This window comes from Plectrocnemia conspersa, unplaced genomic scaffold (assembly GCF_051122295.1).
Source record: "Plectrocnemia conspersa isolate PC_06_02 unplaced genomic scaffold, ASM5112229v1 ptg000011l, whole genome shotgun sequence".
Classification (NCBI taxonomy): Eukaryota; Metazoa; Arthropoda; class Insecta; order Trichoptera; family Polycentropodidae; genus Plectrocnemia; species Plectrocnemia conspersa.
The window spans coordinates 19915609-19934632 of NW_028277175.1; the positions used below are offsets into that span (position 1 = coordinate 19915609).

At 30.2% G+C, this 19024-nt stretch overlaps 1 protein-coding gene across 1 annotated transcript in view; it reads left to right on the top strand.

Moving 5' to 3' along the window:
* Nucleotides 1-19024, top strand: part of nab (NGFI-A-binding protein homolog) — a 41393-nt gene extending 22369 nt beyond the window's left edge. The window contains exons 3-9 of the mRNA XM_088197933.1: nucleotides 14142-14243; nucleotides 14314-15086; nucleotides 16692-16825; nucleotides 16898-16988; nucleotides 18428-18507; nucleotides 18573-18651; nucleotides 18714-19024. Coding sequence (XP_088054059.1) covers nucleotides 14142-14243; nucleotides 14314-15086; nucleotides 16692-16825; nucleotides 16898-16988; nucleotides 18428-18507; nucleotides 18573-18651; nucleotides 18714-18887 — 1433 coding nt within the window. The 3' untranslated portion in view covers nucleotides 18888-19024. The remainder of the gene's footprint in view (nucleotides 1-14141; nucleotides 14244-14313; nucleotides 15087-16691; nucleotides 16826-16897; nucleotides 16989-18427; nucleotides 18508-18572; nucleotides 18652-18713) is intronic.

Here is a 19024-nt window from a genome sequence, read left to right on the forward strand (position 1 = left end):
ACAATACTCGTGTTATATGTATAGTAATAAAAAATATGGTAATAATATTTTTACTATATATATCATCAGCGTATAATCGTATTAATAACACTTTCACCTTATATCCTGAGCCATCCGTCACTTTCTCGTTAGTTTTGAAGTAATTCAGGTGTTGTAAACATTTTATATTCACCCTTTTATATCCTTTTATTTCTATTGTGGAATATTATTCTTATGTACTTTTTAACGTTTATTTATATTATAAATTAAACGTGAAAATCTAAACAGTGCATGGGCAATGGAAGAGGTTCCAAATGTAGGTCAAGTGCAATCATGCGATTGTACATCGCCGCGTTACACGGAACCAAAAGTGTTTAAATTGGAGTAATTAAAAAAAATGTGTTTCCTTAATCGTTCAGTTTTTAATCATGAGATTTGGTGGTAAAATTGTGTCATTACAGTAATATATAAATTGTTAATACATTTATAATAAAAAATCAACAGCACCAGCTGAATTACACAAATTTAATGTTTTTATAGATTGTATTATCGGTAATTTGACAACTAGATTTAATGCAGAAAAATAAATAACTTATTCATGCACTTTCATGTCCTTTTTCCTAAAAGAAAATCTAAAAAAAATAGTCCCGAAAATATTTTTAAAAATATGTCATTTCAGTAAAATTATATCGAAATATATTTTCACCAGTAGATATATATTTTTATCAGTAAAAATATAAATTATCTGGCAGGTGCTGGTAAAATTATATTATTTCAACTTTTCTATATGAAGTTATGTAAATTTTTACTAGTAAAGTCCAATTTTACCAGTAGATATAGCGAAAATATAATTTAACTGATAGGCGCTAATATGCTGCTCTATGTCTATGAAACACAATTTGACAGTTGCGAAACTTCCATTTGCTGTTCAAACCCAAACCTAACCTAATAAAAGTTCTCAAACTAATTATAGTTTTAGAACTTTCATTAGGTCAAGTCCAAAATACAAACTTAGTTTTATTACATAGTATACGTAGCAATTAAACCGCTAAAGAACCTGAACAGAGACGTGAAAAACATCGATTACGTGCTACTGCAATATGTGAAGACAATTTTAAATAAACTTGTAATAACAGGTTGACTAAAATGAGTTTAAATCTATTCCAGGCGAAACTGTGTATTAAAGCTAGTTTGTATATGACGTCTACAATAAATTTTATTGCAATTTACTCAGTGTGAAATACCTTGAATGATTCTAGACTCGCAAAACATATTTTTAACTGAATTGTTGTTGGAGATGATGTTTATTAAGACGACATTAATTATTTTTTTATGACGCTTATTAATTATTAGTTATAGTTTAAAATTATTATGTTAAGAACAGTTTTTATAGCTTAGCTGTCTTCATTTATAGTCGTCTTTTCCACTTCAAAGGCTCAATATCAGATGATTTATATCGTAATTTTTATATGTTAATCAAACATTTTTGCTTTACAAACAAATAACTTATTAGACTACGTAAATTGTAACGGTTTAAAATTTTCCTGAAAATTATATATGCTCCATGGGAAACATTTTTCAATTTCGGCCGAATTCCTTTGCTATTGACAGATAATGACATTTTTTTTATGCATGGACTGGCTTAAGAGTAATTTATTTGTGATCCCCGTTTTTTTAAAGCCGTTATATAGTATTATATAATCCAGTATGTATTTAATGGTGATATATTTATTGTGCAAAGCATTAAGTGATTTAAAATAAATTGGTAATCGGCATTTTAATTCATATCGTTACTTACTCTGATTACACACACGCATGCACAGTAGCTCTTAACATTTTATTGTTATTTTGCACGCACACCGACAGTTTCCCACCGCCGCGGTAGCATCCTTCTTCCTTTCATTGAAACGTTACAATATTCGTATGGCATTATATCAGTTAACGTCCATCAAACGAAAACTTTTTTACACACGACTTATTCAACCGTGACCACTGCTCAGTGTGTGAGTAGTTTTTTCACTACACACTTTTTTAAAGGCCGACGTCTTAACCCTTCAATATATGAATACACAATAAAAACCTTAATGGATTTTTAAGGCAACTTTCAATTAATTTGAATGAACACCCAAGAGCTTTTTTGATACTTTGCGTTTTTGTGTACAGTGTGTGTGTGTGCTTTTTATGACGCATTATTTTTCTACTGTGTCATCCCTCGACGGCGTAATGGCCACAATGAAACGATGCGGACGTGAGACATATGCTGAACGGGAAGTCTACTTTGGGCCATTTGTATTAATTAAAAACGAATCATCGTCGGTCTACTATAGGGACTCGATAAAATTTTTATATCTACCAAAAAAAATGTATGTGTTTGTATGAAGAAAAAATCTTTTCGTCTAGACGCAAAAATGTGAGATTATTATTTATTAAATAGCAGAGAATAAATCTTGACTATTTATTATTTTTTTCGAAAAGTCCATATACATATGTATAGATCAGAATAATAATTATTATAAATAAATTTCATTTTTCATGAGTAGTAAATATACTCTCAGTTAAATTTTTAACTAGTTTTATGTTTTAACTGCACTTAATCTTTAATACCAATACATACTTTGAGTGACACAGGAAATAATTTTTATAGTCATAAATAATTACATACCCAAGCCTTTTATTGTTTCCATAAACGCTTCGGTTCACGCAGCACAGTTGTCATTTTGTCGCAGCGCTCGTTTTACCCTAATCTTTATATTCGATCTCATTTTGGTCCAGCTTGCGTTGCTCAGTTGTACCCCTTTGATCGATGACACTCAACAGATTTATATCTTATGAGACGGTCGTAAAAAACACGGACTTTGACCACAAAAAGTATCGTCCACTTCCCACAGCCCCATCAGCCGTATGGAAATTCATCCCTTCGTTAACCCTCCAACCCTGTAGGAGCAAATAAAACATGAAGATTGTCTACTACGTAATCGCGTTTTTTACTATCGACAAAAAATACAAGATAAATAATATTTAAACTGACCATGTACGTTCCCATGGAAAAGGGCATGCGCACCTTTGTCCGCTCGAACCCTTCCTAATTTTTTCGGAAGTTTTTTATTCAACGTCCATAGGCAATCGCATGTCGTATGTAGATGAAGTTGACCGTTCTTAATTAACGTACTATGGAAAGAAGAAAAATAAAATAAAAACTTAAGACTACATGATGAATTTCAAATCAGGCTTTCCTCGAAAAGCCATAGCCCGGGTATGCAAATTTTTGGCTGTCATAAAGTGGCGTGGTAGTGTGCCGTTACTCATTATTATGTCAGAGCAAATTTCTTGTATGACTTCAGAAATGTATTTTCTTCTTGTTTTAAAAGACCGCCATACGACTGATAGAATCTGACCTTAACCCCTTTATGTAGTTTTAACGAAAGGAATCATCGCTGTTATTATTATCCGGGGGTCGCTCGGCAAGGTGATATATAAATGTTATTTTTTTAACAAGAGTTTCTCAAACTTCAAAATAGTTCATGAATTTCATTAATGAACTATTTTAAAAGTCCAGAGCATTGTAGTATTTCATTGAAAATAGTCGAATTAAATAACTTTATGACTAGTTATCCAATGTTCTTTGCAAATATGTTATTTATTTTATATATTTATTTATTTATTTATTAAAATTATAACCATCGTGACCTGACAGGCAAACCCAATGCGTCACGATAGTCAAAAGTACAAATATATCATAATACATACAAATATAAACAAGACAAAACAACAGACACAAATCACCTCAACAGGTGTGCATTGTCCCATACGAACTGAACCAAAACTCCATATGTGCAAGAGAAAATGTCAATATTTCTATGGACAGAATTGAGCAGATGAATAGCCTTGGCCAGAGAAGAGTTGGCAAGTGCTCCAGTTCTAGACTTTACAGGCAAGAATAGTGGACGCGACCGAGAACTATAACCACCTTCAGGAGCCCACATTTGAAGCTGCTCGAGCACTGAAGGATTGTCTACGATGCCCTTGATCAATTTCCAGAAGTGTTTAATTAAGTACATAAATACTTCTGCGAGTCGACAAAGAAACGTATCCCAGGGCTCCCAAAATAAAAGCAAGGGAAACAAGAACGGATAATACCCGTATTCCTTCAAGTATAAATATCGAATAAATTTACGTTGTACTTTTTCCAGCTTCAATTCATTACATTGATTCATTACGCCTGGGATCCAAATGATGGAGCTAGTTTCTAGTATGCTGCGGACTAGAGTATCATAAAGAGTGCGCAATACTAAAGTATTCCTGAAGTAACGCGCATTTCTCAAGATAAAACCGAGCATTTTTAAGGATTTGCTATGAGTCACTGCAATGTGCTGGCTAAATTTCCAACGTTCTTCGAAAGTCACTCCTAAATCCTTAGTTGAAGAAAACCTTTTCAGAAAATATCTGCCTAGATGGTATGAATATTTTGCCGGCGTTAACGACCTTGAAAATGAAATTGTGTGACATTTCTTTACACTGAAAGGCAATTGGTTATAGCAAGCCCATTTCCATATAGAGTTGAGATCCTCCTGTAGATCGAGGGAATCAGAAATCGAATGCATTTTCTTGTAAATTTTTAAGTCATCTGCATATAATAAAAAATCTGAATGCTCTATTGCTGTTTCTATGTCATTAATGAACAATAAAAACAACAATGGACCCAAATTGGATCCTTGAGGTACTTCAGTAGGGGTCTTATATCGTTCTGAAAAAGAGTTATTATACTTGACGAATTGATATCTATTGGTCAAGTAATTTGAGAATAGATTTATGAGATCTTCAGAAAACCCGAAATTAGATAACTTTTTTACAAGTAAAGTATGGTTAACTTTATCAAATGCTTTAATAAAAATAAAAATTGTCTTATGCAGTAAATAGAGAAATAATGAGTAGCTGTAAAATATCACTAATATAATAAATAAAAATATTATTAATTACAATATTTATTACAATTTTATAATGAAACAAATTAAAATATCTAGTGAAATAAATTTATTTATTTTATTATTATAGGATACGTTTCACTACATGTAAAACTATATCAAAGTTTTCACTAGTTCATAAAATCAACAATTCTCAATGAATTAAATATTTTAAGATGCAGTTTTTATAGCCTTGCTATAGTACAGTCACAATGTCTAGAAGATCTGGATTCAAATCCCATATAAATCCTACTGATTTATCAGAATTAGTCATTATTATATAATTAAAAACATAACAAATAAGGTTTTCTTAGATCTTCCTAATCTCATGTATGAATATCGTGATGAATAATTAAAATCGAGATAGTTCGTGCAAAGTAACATCTATTGTTTGTAAGTTGTATTATGTTTATAACCATAATGACGCAATGAGAAAAACATAAAATAAAATTATTAATAAAATAAATGCTCATGATTTACGGACTTTAATTTCAGTCTGTTGATTGTGTTTACACTGCTGCAACGCCTATCATTTCCTATAGTGTTTCTCGTATCTCGGTGTTTTCAATTGATACATCAATTTGAGGCAATATTTATGCATGTAAATTATATAAAATATAAACGAACCCAAAAAATGTTAGAACATATATTAAAACACACGAATATATAATTATTAATTAATCTTAAATGAGATATTATTATACTTTTGACTAAAATATTTAATGCGTCACTTTTCATTACATAATATTTTCTCTAATGTTTCGCAAATAAATGATTAGATTTATAACATTTATTAAGACTTCATAATATAATCATTTTTAAGTCTTCGTTTTTTTGTTGACCGATAAATATTCAAGGAAATCGAAAAAAAATATTTGCAATCGTTATTCCTCGAGTCAGTCATAAAACTTGTATTATTAAACCATGTTTTTGAGTTTTAAATCTGGCTCTATTTTTGTACTACCTGCCCTAAATAAAGCTGTGAATTTATGGGATCATTTATATGTAAACATTAACTATTGTTTTATTTAGCCGGTGAACGAACCCTTACCAAAGACTTATTAATATGAACATTATTAAGTAATTGATCCTTCTATTATTATTTTTTTGCTAATCGGCATATGTTTAAAGAAGTTGAACATATTCGGTCATAATACTTATAATGGCAAACAAATTTTGGTTGATAATCGGTAAATGTTTTCATATAAATCTGCCTCTTTCCTCACTACCTGCCTTGAATGCAACTGTAAATTAAGCAGATTAAAAGCCACTACTTTTCTTTAAATTTGCAGCATTTAAAAATATCAGTATACATTATTTGTGTATTAAAAAAATATTTAATAGAAATCTAAAAAAAGTTGAATAATGTAAAATCATTATTTTGCATCGATTAATTTAGAAATTTTTAGTAATATATTAAAATATAAACTGAATATTGAGATTCGTAGAACGATGGACTAGGGTCAAAATTATACATATTTGTTTTGGCTTGAATGACCCGCGACTATTTCGTGAAATGAGATATTTTTATCGGTTTCAAAACGACGAAAGCGCCCCTTGTTGCAATCAAGCCACTATCTACTTGGGGTGCATTTAAGTTAAAACAGAATAAGGTCGCATATAAAAAGCTCGGGAAACTATTTTTCAACCCTTCGTCGTGCATTTTTTGTAGCAATAAAACGCGGAAGATGGGTTATTCTTCTTCCTGGTTTGTTGTACTCTCTCGTATAAGTTTCCCAGGACCGTATTTACCTATTATATTTTTTATATTAAACAATAAAAAATCGTCCATTATGCGATATTAAGTTTGTTAAAAAAAATCTTCTCGTGCATATTAAACAAGCAACACGTTTTATACAATGAGTGATTTGCATATATGCATATGTCAAAACTACTACTAAAATTTTTTTACTTAGTTTATATGTATATTTAATGGTACAATTGATGCTATATCATGATCACATTTTTAAGTAAGCGACTTCATTGGTATAGCAAAATTACTAAGATTTTTTTTGATTGATTTTTTAAAATAAATCAAAGATTCAAGATCAATTTTTAAATATATTATTGAAATAATAATACAGTTATTAATGATGAGCTCTAAATAAAAAAAGAATATATTAATATTTCTTAATTAATTCATCAAATATATTTAGTTTGATATATACGTCTCTCATTACGAAATATTTTATTATATTTCGTGTTAGCGATATAATGACATGGAATCATTTTTTTATTCACTTCCTAATCCTGCCCTTCAACGCAGTACCCACCTGCGCTCTTGTGTGGTTAACTAAAAAGTCCACGTGTAAAAAATATGAGCGTTAACCCTTCATCCGCTACCCTCCTTGCTCAAACCCACAGTTAATATTCTTACTTGTAATAATATACGAGGGATGCAAATTATCATTAAATATCGATTTACGTAATTTTAAAAATATGTAATTTATTATAAAATCTCAAAATATTTATCATTCTATTAAAATATTTTTTTCTTATAATTAAGTCAATTAATTTATATGCAACAATTTTAATAATATAATAAATAATAATACAGATTTATTATAATTTTTAATACAAATTGAGAAGTATTACTTTTTATACGCGTGTATAAAAAATATGCGGTATATACCTGTTCATGGGTTAGTGACCCTTCTCAACCCTCATCAATCTCTCTCAATGGTAGGTCGATTATTGATTTGTCGAAATCATCCCCATTGAACGCGATAATCTTTTAATGTTGTTTTGATTATTTTGAATCACAAATTGCATTGGGGTGATCAATCCGTTTTATATTATAGTATAAATTTATGAAATTAATGACCCCATAATTTGAGAACGAAATTTATGATTATTAAATAATTATCATTTCGATTGCTCATCACATTATATTTTCTTAGATTTACCTAATCTCACCGATGAATATCGTTATGATTAAATCAAATTGAGGTAGGTCGTATATAGTAAGAACAGATTTAATGGTTGCCATTCTAAAACAAGACTATCAAATTTTTGTATAATAAGATATTTACAGAAGCAATTTTTTTAAGAATTTATAGAACTTTCGTATACAAATCAAACTTTAACCACAAAATCTAATCAATACATAATTTAATTAAAAATACTTTAATGTAATTTGTCTGATATTGATTTTAGGCATAAATATTTTTAATAATCCAACTATACTTTAGATCAAAAACACGTATTGTTAATTTTTGCACCCGTTAAAGAAAGTTAAAAAAAATTATCCCTTTGTAATTTATTATTAATATTTTTTAAGAAGGGTATGTGCAATTTTTTTTTATTAAAACACATTCATCTTTTGATTCATACGGTTAATTATATGTGCAATCACGTCTCCATTTCTCACATAGAGTCTCTCCAAAGATTCTCAGTGTCTAAAAAAATTCATATGCAAATTTTGGGAGCGTCCAAAAAAACAAAGCTCTCACCGCCGCCGTTGCTTTCCCATGAGCGAAAATCTAAAAAAAACTCGATATTGAACGCAAGGAGAGTGCCCCCGGGCAATTGTTCAGAAGGTGCACGGATTTTTTTTGCTACTTCGTTCTCGTGATAAGCGACCTTAATTATTCACGTTTTTTGCCCGATAGACAATGGGTCGGCGATGCATCTATATGCATACGTAATCGGGATTAAGTGTGTCCTCTGTTGAAAAAAGAGACAAAGGCGTATGCAAAACGACTTCTTCGCTCACCCCGTTAAGTGTGAGAAGAATCAATAGGGTGTCATTTTTTTCGCCCCGCGTCGTGTCATCGTTTCGCTTTCGCCCTTTTTTGTTAATTTATGCAAAATATAGGACGATGTTTAGGTATTCAATGGACGGAGTCGTTTAGCATACTTGCGCATGCACGCATGCATACTGCTAATCGTGTTTGGACTAAAATAATTTAAAAAATACATATAAATAAATTTTGATCTTAGACAATTTCAATTAAATTTTTGAAACAACACCGATAAAATGTTTGTCACATTCGATAAATACCTTAATAGACTCAACAACTTGTTTCTCTTATTCTGACATTCCATACCTGAATGGAACTTCGAGTATATATATTTTTTTAAGCAAAACTGTTCAACAGCATTTTTGCTACAAAGATAAGATAATTTATTTAATATGAAGAATTCTTTTTTTTTATAATAATGTTTGTTGATTTAAAATGAAATAATTTAGAAAACACATAAATAATACTTAACGAATAGTAAATTGTAGAAAAAAATCAGTGTTTCTCAACATATAATTACTTTGATTTATTTTACTACGATTCTGTATTAGTTTGTTTTAATGTATTTTAACACTATCTAACATTAAATTTCGGTTATTTACCTTACATATTTTTTGTACATTTTTCTGCTTCAGTGGATTTTTTTCATATCAATTCAGAGGCTCTCAATGTATATTTAAAAAAATAATATAATGTATTTTTTGTTATGTTTATTTACGTATTCTTTAATTTATTGCTATTACTTTCTATAAAAATCATTTACATTAAATCAAATTTTAAATATATAACTATATAATTGAAAGATCAATTGCCGTACATGTACGGCGATACCGGTCAGAGTGTTAAACGTTGTCGATTTAGAATAAAATAATTAAGAAAACACACAAATAAAACTTTTTTGATAGTATTAATTCTCGTGGTTTTATATTAAAAGCAATTTTAATTAAGATGAAATAAACTAAAACAATATGGTGCTAACCCAATATGTTACAACGGTGTTAACACAATCAAAAACTATTAAGTAAGTAGTGAGACACCGGACTGAAATTAAAGTCTGTGTATCAGTGACATTCATTAATTATAAATTAGTGTTGGAGCTTATAATCAATAGGTGTCACTGATTTTATTTTAATTACCCATTACGATATTCATCCGTGAGATTATGAAAATCTAGGAAAACCAAATCTGCTATAATCGATCGAAATTATAATTTTATAATAATCTGATTTCACAGACAAAATATAAATTGAAAAACATTAGGTTCCATATTGGATCACTGACAATACCACTGATTTATTTGACTAATGAGATTAAATTAAATATTGTATTAAAATGCTAGTTACATATAAAAAATACTGAGAATATTTTTTGTAGGAATATCAATGTGTCATAGTTTTAAAATGTAAAATATTTATTAATGATACTATTTTTATGAATCACTTGTAATTGGTATTTTATTTTTGGGAAAATGAAACAATGACACTTCCAAGAGATACTTTTAAAGGGTTTGTTTTTAAAAGCGTAAATCTCTCATGGAATTGAAATAAAAAGAGTTATAAATATTCAATTTAACTCGAACATGTTAGTTTGGTTAATTTAAATTAAGATTAAATGACTATATTTTAATATGTATTTAATGAAATCGCGTGTTTTGGTTCCATCATGTGCGTTCGACAGTTTCTTGAATACAATACAGACAATAGTAGTATGAATGTGCAAAGTATCTCGTCTCGGAAGCTGCCGGTCCCATTGTGATTCAGATCATAGGACAGCTAATTCCTTTTTAACGCACCGCATCCTCCTTTTTGCATCACTATATGCCTATACATTATTCCGATGCAAATTCACGCCGCAATGTTTGATCACAGGACGGACCACACCCAGAAAACATCCTAATTGCCCTTAGTCCTTTGTGCGCCGCGTTACGGTTTTGAATAATTAACCCGTGCGAAACAAACATCATCAGACCTAATTCCCAACTATATATCTCGGTTGGTATATCCTGATTGCAACCAGATCCACCGTGAGACGATGATGACAATATGTAATGAAAATATTCTGACTAATTTAAAATTGAATTGAGCTTCATTAAGCAAACACTTCATTAATGCTCTGAATGTGATGGACCAAAATATCTGTGGAATAGATTTTGAACCATCGATTGAACCACAAACGTATTGTCGGTGACCAAATAGAACTCACAAAGGCTTGGTGCATAAATTTAACAATTAAAAAATTATAATTACATAAAATTGAAATATCAGTTTCAATGCTTCCCATTTTGTTAAAACTTTTTTTTTCAGACGTCTAGGAAAACCAAATTTTTGAAGATCTATTACAAGTATAAATATATAATAATCACTATTTCGATCTTACAGTCCATATGATATTAGAATTCTTGCAGGTATTAGTCACCGACTGGTTGTTAATAATATGTTTATAGGATTTTTTCTGTAAAAAATACTTAATTTTGATTGGCACTCTACAAATATATCATAACATTGTTCCATTATCACCAATTTGATAGTTCTCACGTTTTATCCGGTGCTATAAAACATATTCCCGTCTAGTCCGACACCCTTTAAGTTTTATTGTTTTTTTCACTCATTCCGATTTTTTTTCTCACTTTTTCCCATAACTCGTTGCTCGCAACGAAGAAGCATTCATAATTAGTTTTTTCTCTAGGCGAGATGAGTTTTTTTTATCAACTACTCGCTTACCTGTCGGGTGAAAAAACACAGGTGGGTTAGTTAGTAACCCTGTTGTCCAAACAATCTCCCCTGTTCTGTATTCAAATTCCATCGAGCTCATCTCACGCGTTTTTTCACTATTGTTTTTTATGATAGGACCCGTTTTTTTGGTCCAATATCATTTTTTACTCCTAACTCGGATCATTATTGTTTTACTCTCTTTTTTTTTGTTATATGTAAATTTGTATGTAATATTTTCTTGCGGCGAACGAAAGGGATAATGAAAGGCTATTTTTGTTATACATGATATGCATTTTTGTTGCGCGGATAAAAAACGCGTGAGAAACGAACAAAAAAATTGTGACGTCACAATTGATCTTAGTGCCTTACATTATAATAAGTGAGGGTATTTTTTTTAAATTAAGTAGACCTTACAAGTTTTTTTACATCGAATAAAAATAATATAATGTTTTTTTAATATGTATAAAATACTTCTGTTATAAAAGCAATTTATTATACCTAAAAATAATTTTAATTAAACAAAAAAATTAAAAATTATATCTATTTTTTAAAACATAAATATTATTAAATGTATTATATATTACTTCCCCCCCCCCATCTCCCATATTATATAAATAAGAAAAATAATATTAGTAATTTTTCTTAAGTATCAAATTACAAAAGTACTGTTTTCGCTTGTTGAAAAAGTCAATAATATGTCACTACGCGGCCTAAAATCACCGTATAAAAAATAAAAAAAACTCTAGCTGTTTAAATAATTAAAATATTGATGACCTTAAGTGGTTAATTTTATTCTTTGATATTATAATTTAGTATCATAATATTAAATATTGAATAATAAATCCTGATATTTCAAATATTCAAATATTCCAGATTCATCTGTTTTTTCAGCTCGGTGATTTTACCGGACAGAATTATTCCGGACTCGAATTTTGCGGACAGGAACTTTCCGGACACTGATTTTTCCGGACAGAATTTTTGCGGACACTGGTTATTTTGGACATTGATTATTCCGGACAAAAAATATTTTTAATATTTTATTTTAAGAAATTTAGATTGTTGAATTTGTAATTATAAAACATAGTTCAATGTAGCTATAAACTTTAATTAAACCCAATGAAGCAATATTTTTACTTCGTGAAAAATCGCAGAAAATGACAATCTCGAACTTATTTTAATTACTTTTCTATTATTGAAATCGTATTTTTTTCACAAAGTAAAATATTGATTCATTATATTTAATTCAAGTTAATTGCTACATTGAACTCCGTAGTTAAAAATTCAACAATCTAAAAGTTTACCTTAATTATTTTTTTAATACAATATTAAAAATATGTTTGTCTGGAATAATATATGTCCGCAAAAATCCTGTCCGAAATAATCATGTCCGTAAAAATCCGAGCACCGTTTTTTTCTTAAGCGAAAAACATATACATATACATGTGTATAATAGTTGTTTATGTACGTACACTTTTTATAAAGATATTTTGATAAATTTTACAGCATTTCTTTTAGTGACATTGTATGTAGTTAGCAAAATTTAATTCTATTCAAACTATTACAAATTAATTTCAATGTGTGTGTGATGAGGGTGTGGTTTGAGAGCCGCTCTTATCCAACCCCCAGAGTTTTTTTGCTTCCACCACCCCTGATGATTTTTTTCGGTACCAGTCAGTTTTAATATGGTTGGCGGGTTCTAACTTTTGGGGTTCAGTTTTTAACGAATGAAAAGATCCGTTACGAAACCTTACCCCACGTGGAAGCTCACCTTTACCTGGATTGTCGGTTAACGAATGCCATTTTTTTGCCATCACAATCGTTCCCTCCCTAAAGCATTTTATACAAAATGCTATTCAAGCAGCAGGAATAACGTATAGTATATTAAAAAATAGGAAAATTCTATTTAGATTCAAAACTGTTTCTTATTTAAATAAGATAAAAAGACTAATTCTATAAATCTTTGTTGCCCGTTTAAAAGTATTTTATTTGAGCCCTGATTATATCGTATTTTTAATGCTACAACGCTAAACAACGTTATATCGTTGTTCGTCACTATGTAAAATCAATGCTAATCAAAATCATGATTCTCAAAAAAGTAAATTAATTTGTGAACTTGTTAATTCGTTAATATTACAATAGCATAAAACAGTTTTTAAGAAATTTAATTATATTTTTGTATATCAAGAACTAATGAATATATGATAATGTAGAATTTTCAAAAACACCGTTGCAGCTAAAGGGTAAAACACGATTGTTATTTTTATAAAACACAACAATATTTTTCTAGCGTAGGCTTACTATTTTTATGTAAAATACTCTCCGTTGCTTTTTAAAGTTTCGATAATATATTGTTAATATTAAATAATTAACAAAACTATTATATTCGATTAGCAAATAGTCGCATACTCAATACAAATTCAAATTGTCTAAAATAATTGCATTAAAAAATATATTTCGATATAATATACTACCAAGCAAGAAAGAAAATTGCGAGCAACTATTTAAATTAATTCTTTATTTAATTAGAACTCGTCATGGTCGATAAAATAATAATTGTATTTGAGAGCCATATAAAGAATATACTCACTTCTTTTTATATTAGAAATAAAAGGGTCGCTAATATAATGTAAGGGATTTTCAAGTCTAGCAGAAAAAAAATCTATGCAAATTTCTTTTGTGTCTACCTCACAATACGATCTACCGTTGTACCGTATGTTATATAAAATGTTTTTTTATTTATTTTGCAGTGGTAGTTACAACTTCGCCTGGAAACGAAGCTGAACTTCAATTATATAGGGTCTTGCAAAGAGCTAGTCTTCTGGCATACTATGACACTCTATTAGAAATGGGTAATTATTCTTTTATCACTTTGGAATATACATATTTTGAGTTGATCAATAATTATTAAATTTTGTATAGGTGGAGATGATGTTCAGCAATTATGTGACGCTGGCGAAGAAGAGTTTCTAGAAATCATGGCGTTAGTTGGAATGGCTTCTAAACCCTTGCACGTCAGACGCTTTCAAAAAGCCTTACAAGAATGGGTGACCAACCCTGCCATATTTCAAATCCCAATTGTACCAAATATATGCCCGCCCGAGAGTCCTTTCTTATCATGTAGTCCAAGACTGATTAACATAACTCCAGCTCATCCTCCTCCCATACAAAGACCAGCAGCTCCTAGCCCCGAAAACAGTAGACCAATATACAGTCCTTCTCCGGGTTTACCAGAAACCAGCTGCGGTTCTAACTCTTCAGCTCCCAACGCAAGTCCAATACACAACTCGAATGTAAATAGCACAAAAACAACAGCCACGGCCACTTCCACGACCACCAACTCCTCAAACACAAACAACGTTAGATCGTATTCTCCGTCTCAAACTCCAACCTGTCCTCCGTCTTCGGGCTCTAGTCCTTCTTCGGTGAACTGCTCGCCAGTTCAAATGACTCCGTGTCTCTTAGAAGTTCAAATACAAAGATTAGCATCTGCCGCTGAGCGATTGAGTAAGCATTTGCCTCAGTTGGAGCCTAAACCTCAGAACGCTAAGAAGAAGATGTGCAAAGATTTGGAAGCGGTAATGATGATGCCCGAAAACGACCCGAGAAGAATGGAGGAGATTAGGAAATATGCGGCTATTTACGGAAGATTCGACTGCAAGAGGAAACCGGAAAAACCTCTTACTCTGCACGAGGTAGTGTAATATCTCTATCTCTAAATTTATATCATATCCGTAATGTAATATCGAAATCCGATCGTAAACTTGATTTATGAAAATCGTTCAACGGGTTATGGTCATCTTATATTTTACGTTATTTCAACCCTATTCATAATATAAATAAATGTGGGCAATAAAATAATATTATAGGATATGTTTTTACGTAATCAATAAGTTATGCTACTAAAATATCAGTACATATAATACCTAAATAAATATATTTTTAAGTCTAAGTTATTTGGTAATAAATTTGATTGTAAATGTTTTTATATCTCTATATTTTTATTTTTTATTTAGAGATGTTACACAAAATTTATGAAAGCTATTTCCTATCAAGAAAATATTTTAGTTGTATTATTACGATTAAGTAAAATAGAAAAGGATACCATTTTTTTACATTACCTAATAAAAATAAAATATTTCTTATATATTGCTTCCATGCTTTTGTATTTTTATAAATAACTTTAAATAACATATAGCAATCTATAAAGTAAGACCATAAAAAATATATAGTGCCTCAAGGAAACTTATATTAAGCTAAGAAAATTAAAAATAATCAATCGTAGCTTTGGTCACGTGATCGTCCATTACTTTGTGTAGCTAATTTATTTTCATATTGCCCACTTGTTGAAAGGCGCTAATATCCTGCTCTAAAATGTCTATGATACTCAATTTGACAGTTGCTGTTCAAACCCAAACCTAAGCTAATGAAGGCTCTAAAACTAATTATAGTTTTAGAACTTTCATTAGTTCAAGTCCAAAATACAAACTTGGGCAACTCATCTTTCAGGGAAAAATAAGCGGAAGAATGAGTATAGACTCACATATTGCTCCATAGTTGGTCTGCATTTCGATATTACAGTATATTTTTAAAATATGATAGCTATCCTTACCGATATAACTATGGACTTCTAATATAAGAGGGCTGATCAAAGTGTATTCAAACCGAATTTTGGTCAATAGGAGAGCGCAAAAGCAATTATCACTTTTCAGAAGTCAAAAGCAATAAACATTGTTATAAAAATATTTAATATGGACGCTACATAACCGAGCGTTTTCACGTTTCGGTTTTATTGATTTTTACATGGATTCTAAGCAGGGACCCCCTTGAATTTAATGAAATACTATAAATCTTAATGAAATAGTAAAAAAACGAATACTGACTAGCCAATTTTTGTAGTCGTCCCATGGAAAAATCTAAAATGACATCCTGTAAGTAAGTTGCCTTGTTGTCGCTCAGCCTCGGTATTACCCGCGTAGCTCCATGGTTGGTAACTGTTTCCCACCTCCCCTCGCACACAGTAGACTCACCTAACAGTTTATTATTTGGAAGTTCGACTAGGATGAGAGACGAAGAACTTAGGATTCACATGAAGCTCTTATACTAGATAATACAAATATTATTTCAAAGGCATAAATCATTTTAATACAATAAATTTTTGTGCGGTCACAAAATTTTTATTTTTTAGCCAAATTTTTATTGATGCTGGTTTAGGGGCTACTTATTTTTTTGATTAATATTAATTTTATTTTATACCTTTAAATATGTAAAATAATCTAAACATTAATATTTATTTTCAGGTATCCGTAAATGAAGCCGCTGCACAAATGTGCAGAGCCGTACCGGCGCTCCTCACAAGACGGGACGAATTATTCCCTTTGGCTAGGCAAGTGGTTAGACTTTCAGGATTTCACTATTCGAAAGGAAGCTCTCAGTGAGTTACTGAACATAGAAACATCTCCATTATACAATCTAAAATAAACTTTACTATATGTTCTACTTACAGAATATCATCCACATGCAGCAACCGCTCTAGATCCGAGTCAGACGGAGGCAGTGGTGGTAGCGTCGGCGTGAAGCGACCGAGAGGCGATCAGGTTCGTGTTGAGCGGGTGGATTTGACTTCTGACGAGAGAAGATCACGACCCAAATAGCCAAAGAGTATAACACTACGGCTAAGCTTTGCACACTCTAACATCTAACCCGTCACGGTTTCGTACTGTTTCAACTAACCACTCGGTATCTAGTCATTGGGGAACAATTAATGAGATTAACAATTGAATATGATTTAATTTAACTTAAACATTACTATTATTTTGTAAATATTTAACTAATATATTGTACAAACCGTATGCTTTAAAATATTTTTCTTTATCTGGGTCGATATTGTATCGTATGTATATGTATATAAAACCGTAGATAAACCGTAAGTATGACAATAATATTATGCACATATTATGTTTAAGCATTTACTATTATTGTATAATGTATTACGTTTAAAATCAATATCAGACATTTCACATTTACTTGTGAATAAAATTAAAAAATTCAGAATCTTTTGTGGCATTGTATTAAATTTAATATAAGATCATGAAATAGTATAATTTTAATGTTACCATATGATGTATATGTCTAAAAATAAAACTAACTTTATTGTTGTAGGAAGCTATTAAGATCTATATAACACCTAGTGGTGTCATATATACAGTTAATAGCCGATCACGTCACAACAATTGTTTAATCAATTTAATTTTGTAAATGTGTAAAAATGTACATATCTGATATTAATTCTTGACGTCACATTCATAAAAAATAAGCATCACATACATTTAAAAATCTATTATAACACTATTTTTTTTTTACTTAGATAGTATCCATCAACATATAGTAAATAAAGTTTAAGTTTAGAGGAAATTGCTATGTAGTAAACTTAAGAATCAATCATTTATCATACATACTGTATTGTTGAGTAAATTTATTAATGTTTTACTTAGTGCTTGTACTAAATCCTTTACAATTCAAGTTTATTATTAAAAAGTATTATGATTAAGATGGTTTAAGTTATGTTTTCCAAAATAAATATACAATTGTAATATGTAAAGTTTGAGCTGAAACATTTATTGTAATATGTTGAAACGCTTAAACGTGCTCAATACTAATAAAATACAATATATCATTATAAACTCACTTGCACTATCACCTTTTTGGAAAATCAAAGATGTTCAAAGAAGTAAATGATGGAATCCAGTCAAGCTATAAATAATAATGATATACTTTGCTTTTTAAATTATTTAACTAAAAATCAAATATCATTATGTAAATGTATGATGCTTATTTTTTATACCTATTTGTATTTATTTAATTGCTTTTACTTTTTTATATTTATTTTTTTATTTTTCATACAATTAATAATCTAACATTCTTCAATGTTCAGGTGAGCTTTTTATTTTTTATTATTTTTAAATAACATTGCATGCTTATTAACGTTACTTTGATTACACACAACGTTTATAATATGAATAATAAATCATTTAAGGATAAACCGCATTCGGACGAAGGCAGACGCGGAGGCGACGGTGAAATAGAACAGTCTAAATTGCAATACACAAATTCCTCGTAAGTTATCAATCACAGTTATTAATTAATATTATCTATAAATATAACACTAAATAAATTTACAGAGGAATTTGGACTAGGGTCGACTCCGACGACGGCGATTCTAGATATTCTTTCAGTAACTCAAGCTCTCCGCCAATTCAGGTATATAATTTAACATTCACATATTTCTGCATAACAAATCTATATTATTTGTTTATTTTAAGGATCAAGACGATAATAGAATCGACGTTGAGAGCGAATGCATAGTCAAAGAAAGTAAAGTCAGGGTTGTAGCTGCCAGCGGTGATCACATTATTGCTGTTGCAAATCCAGCTCTAGCATTATCTCGAACTCTGTTGCCCAAACGTGAGAGCGGATCGTCGATTGAAGACAACTGAGACATAACCAGTGCCTAATTTCATAGATTAATGTGCTATTATTCGTATTGTATCACTTAAAAGTGCCATAATTTAGTATAGTTGAGTTTTATACCGTCGATGATGATCTTGAGCTGAGGCGGTATATGTAAATATAA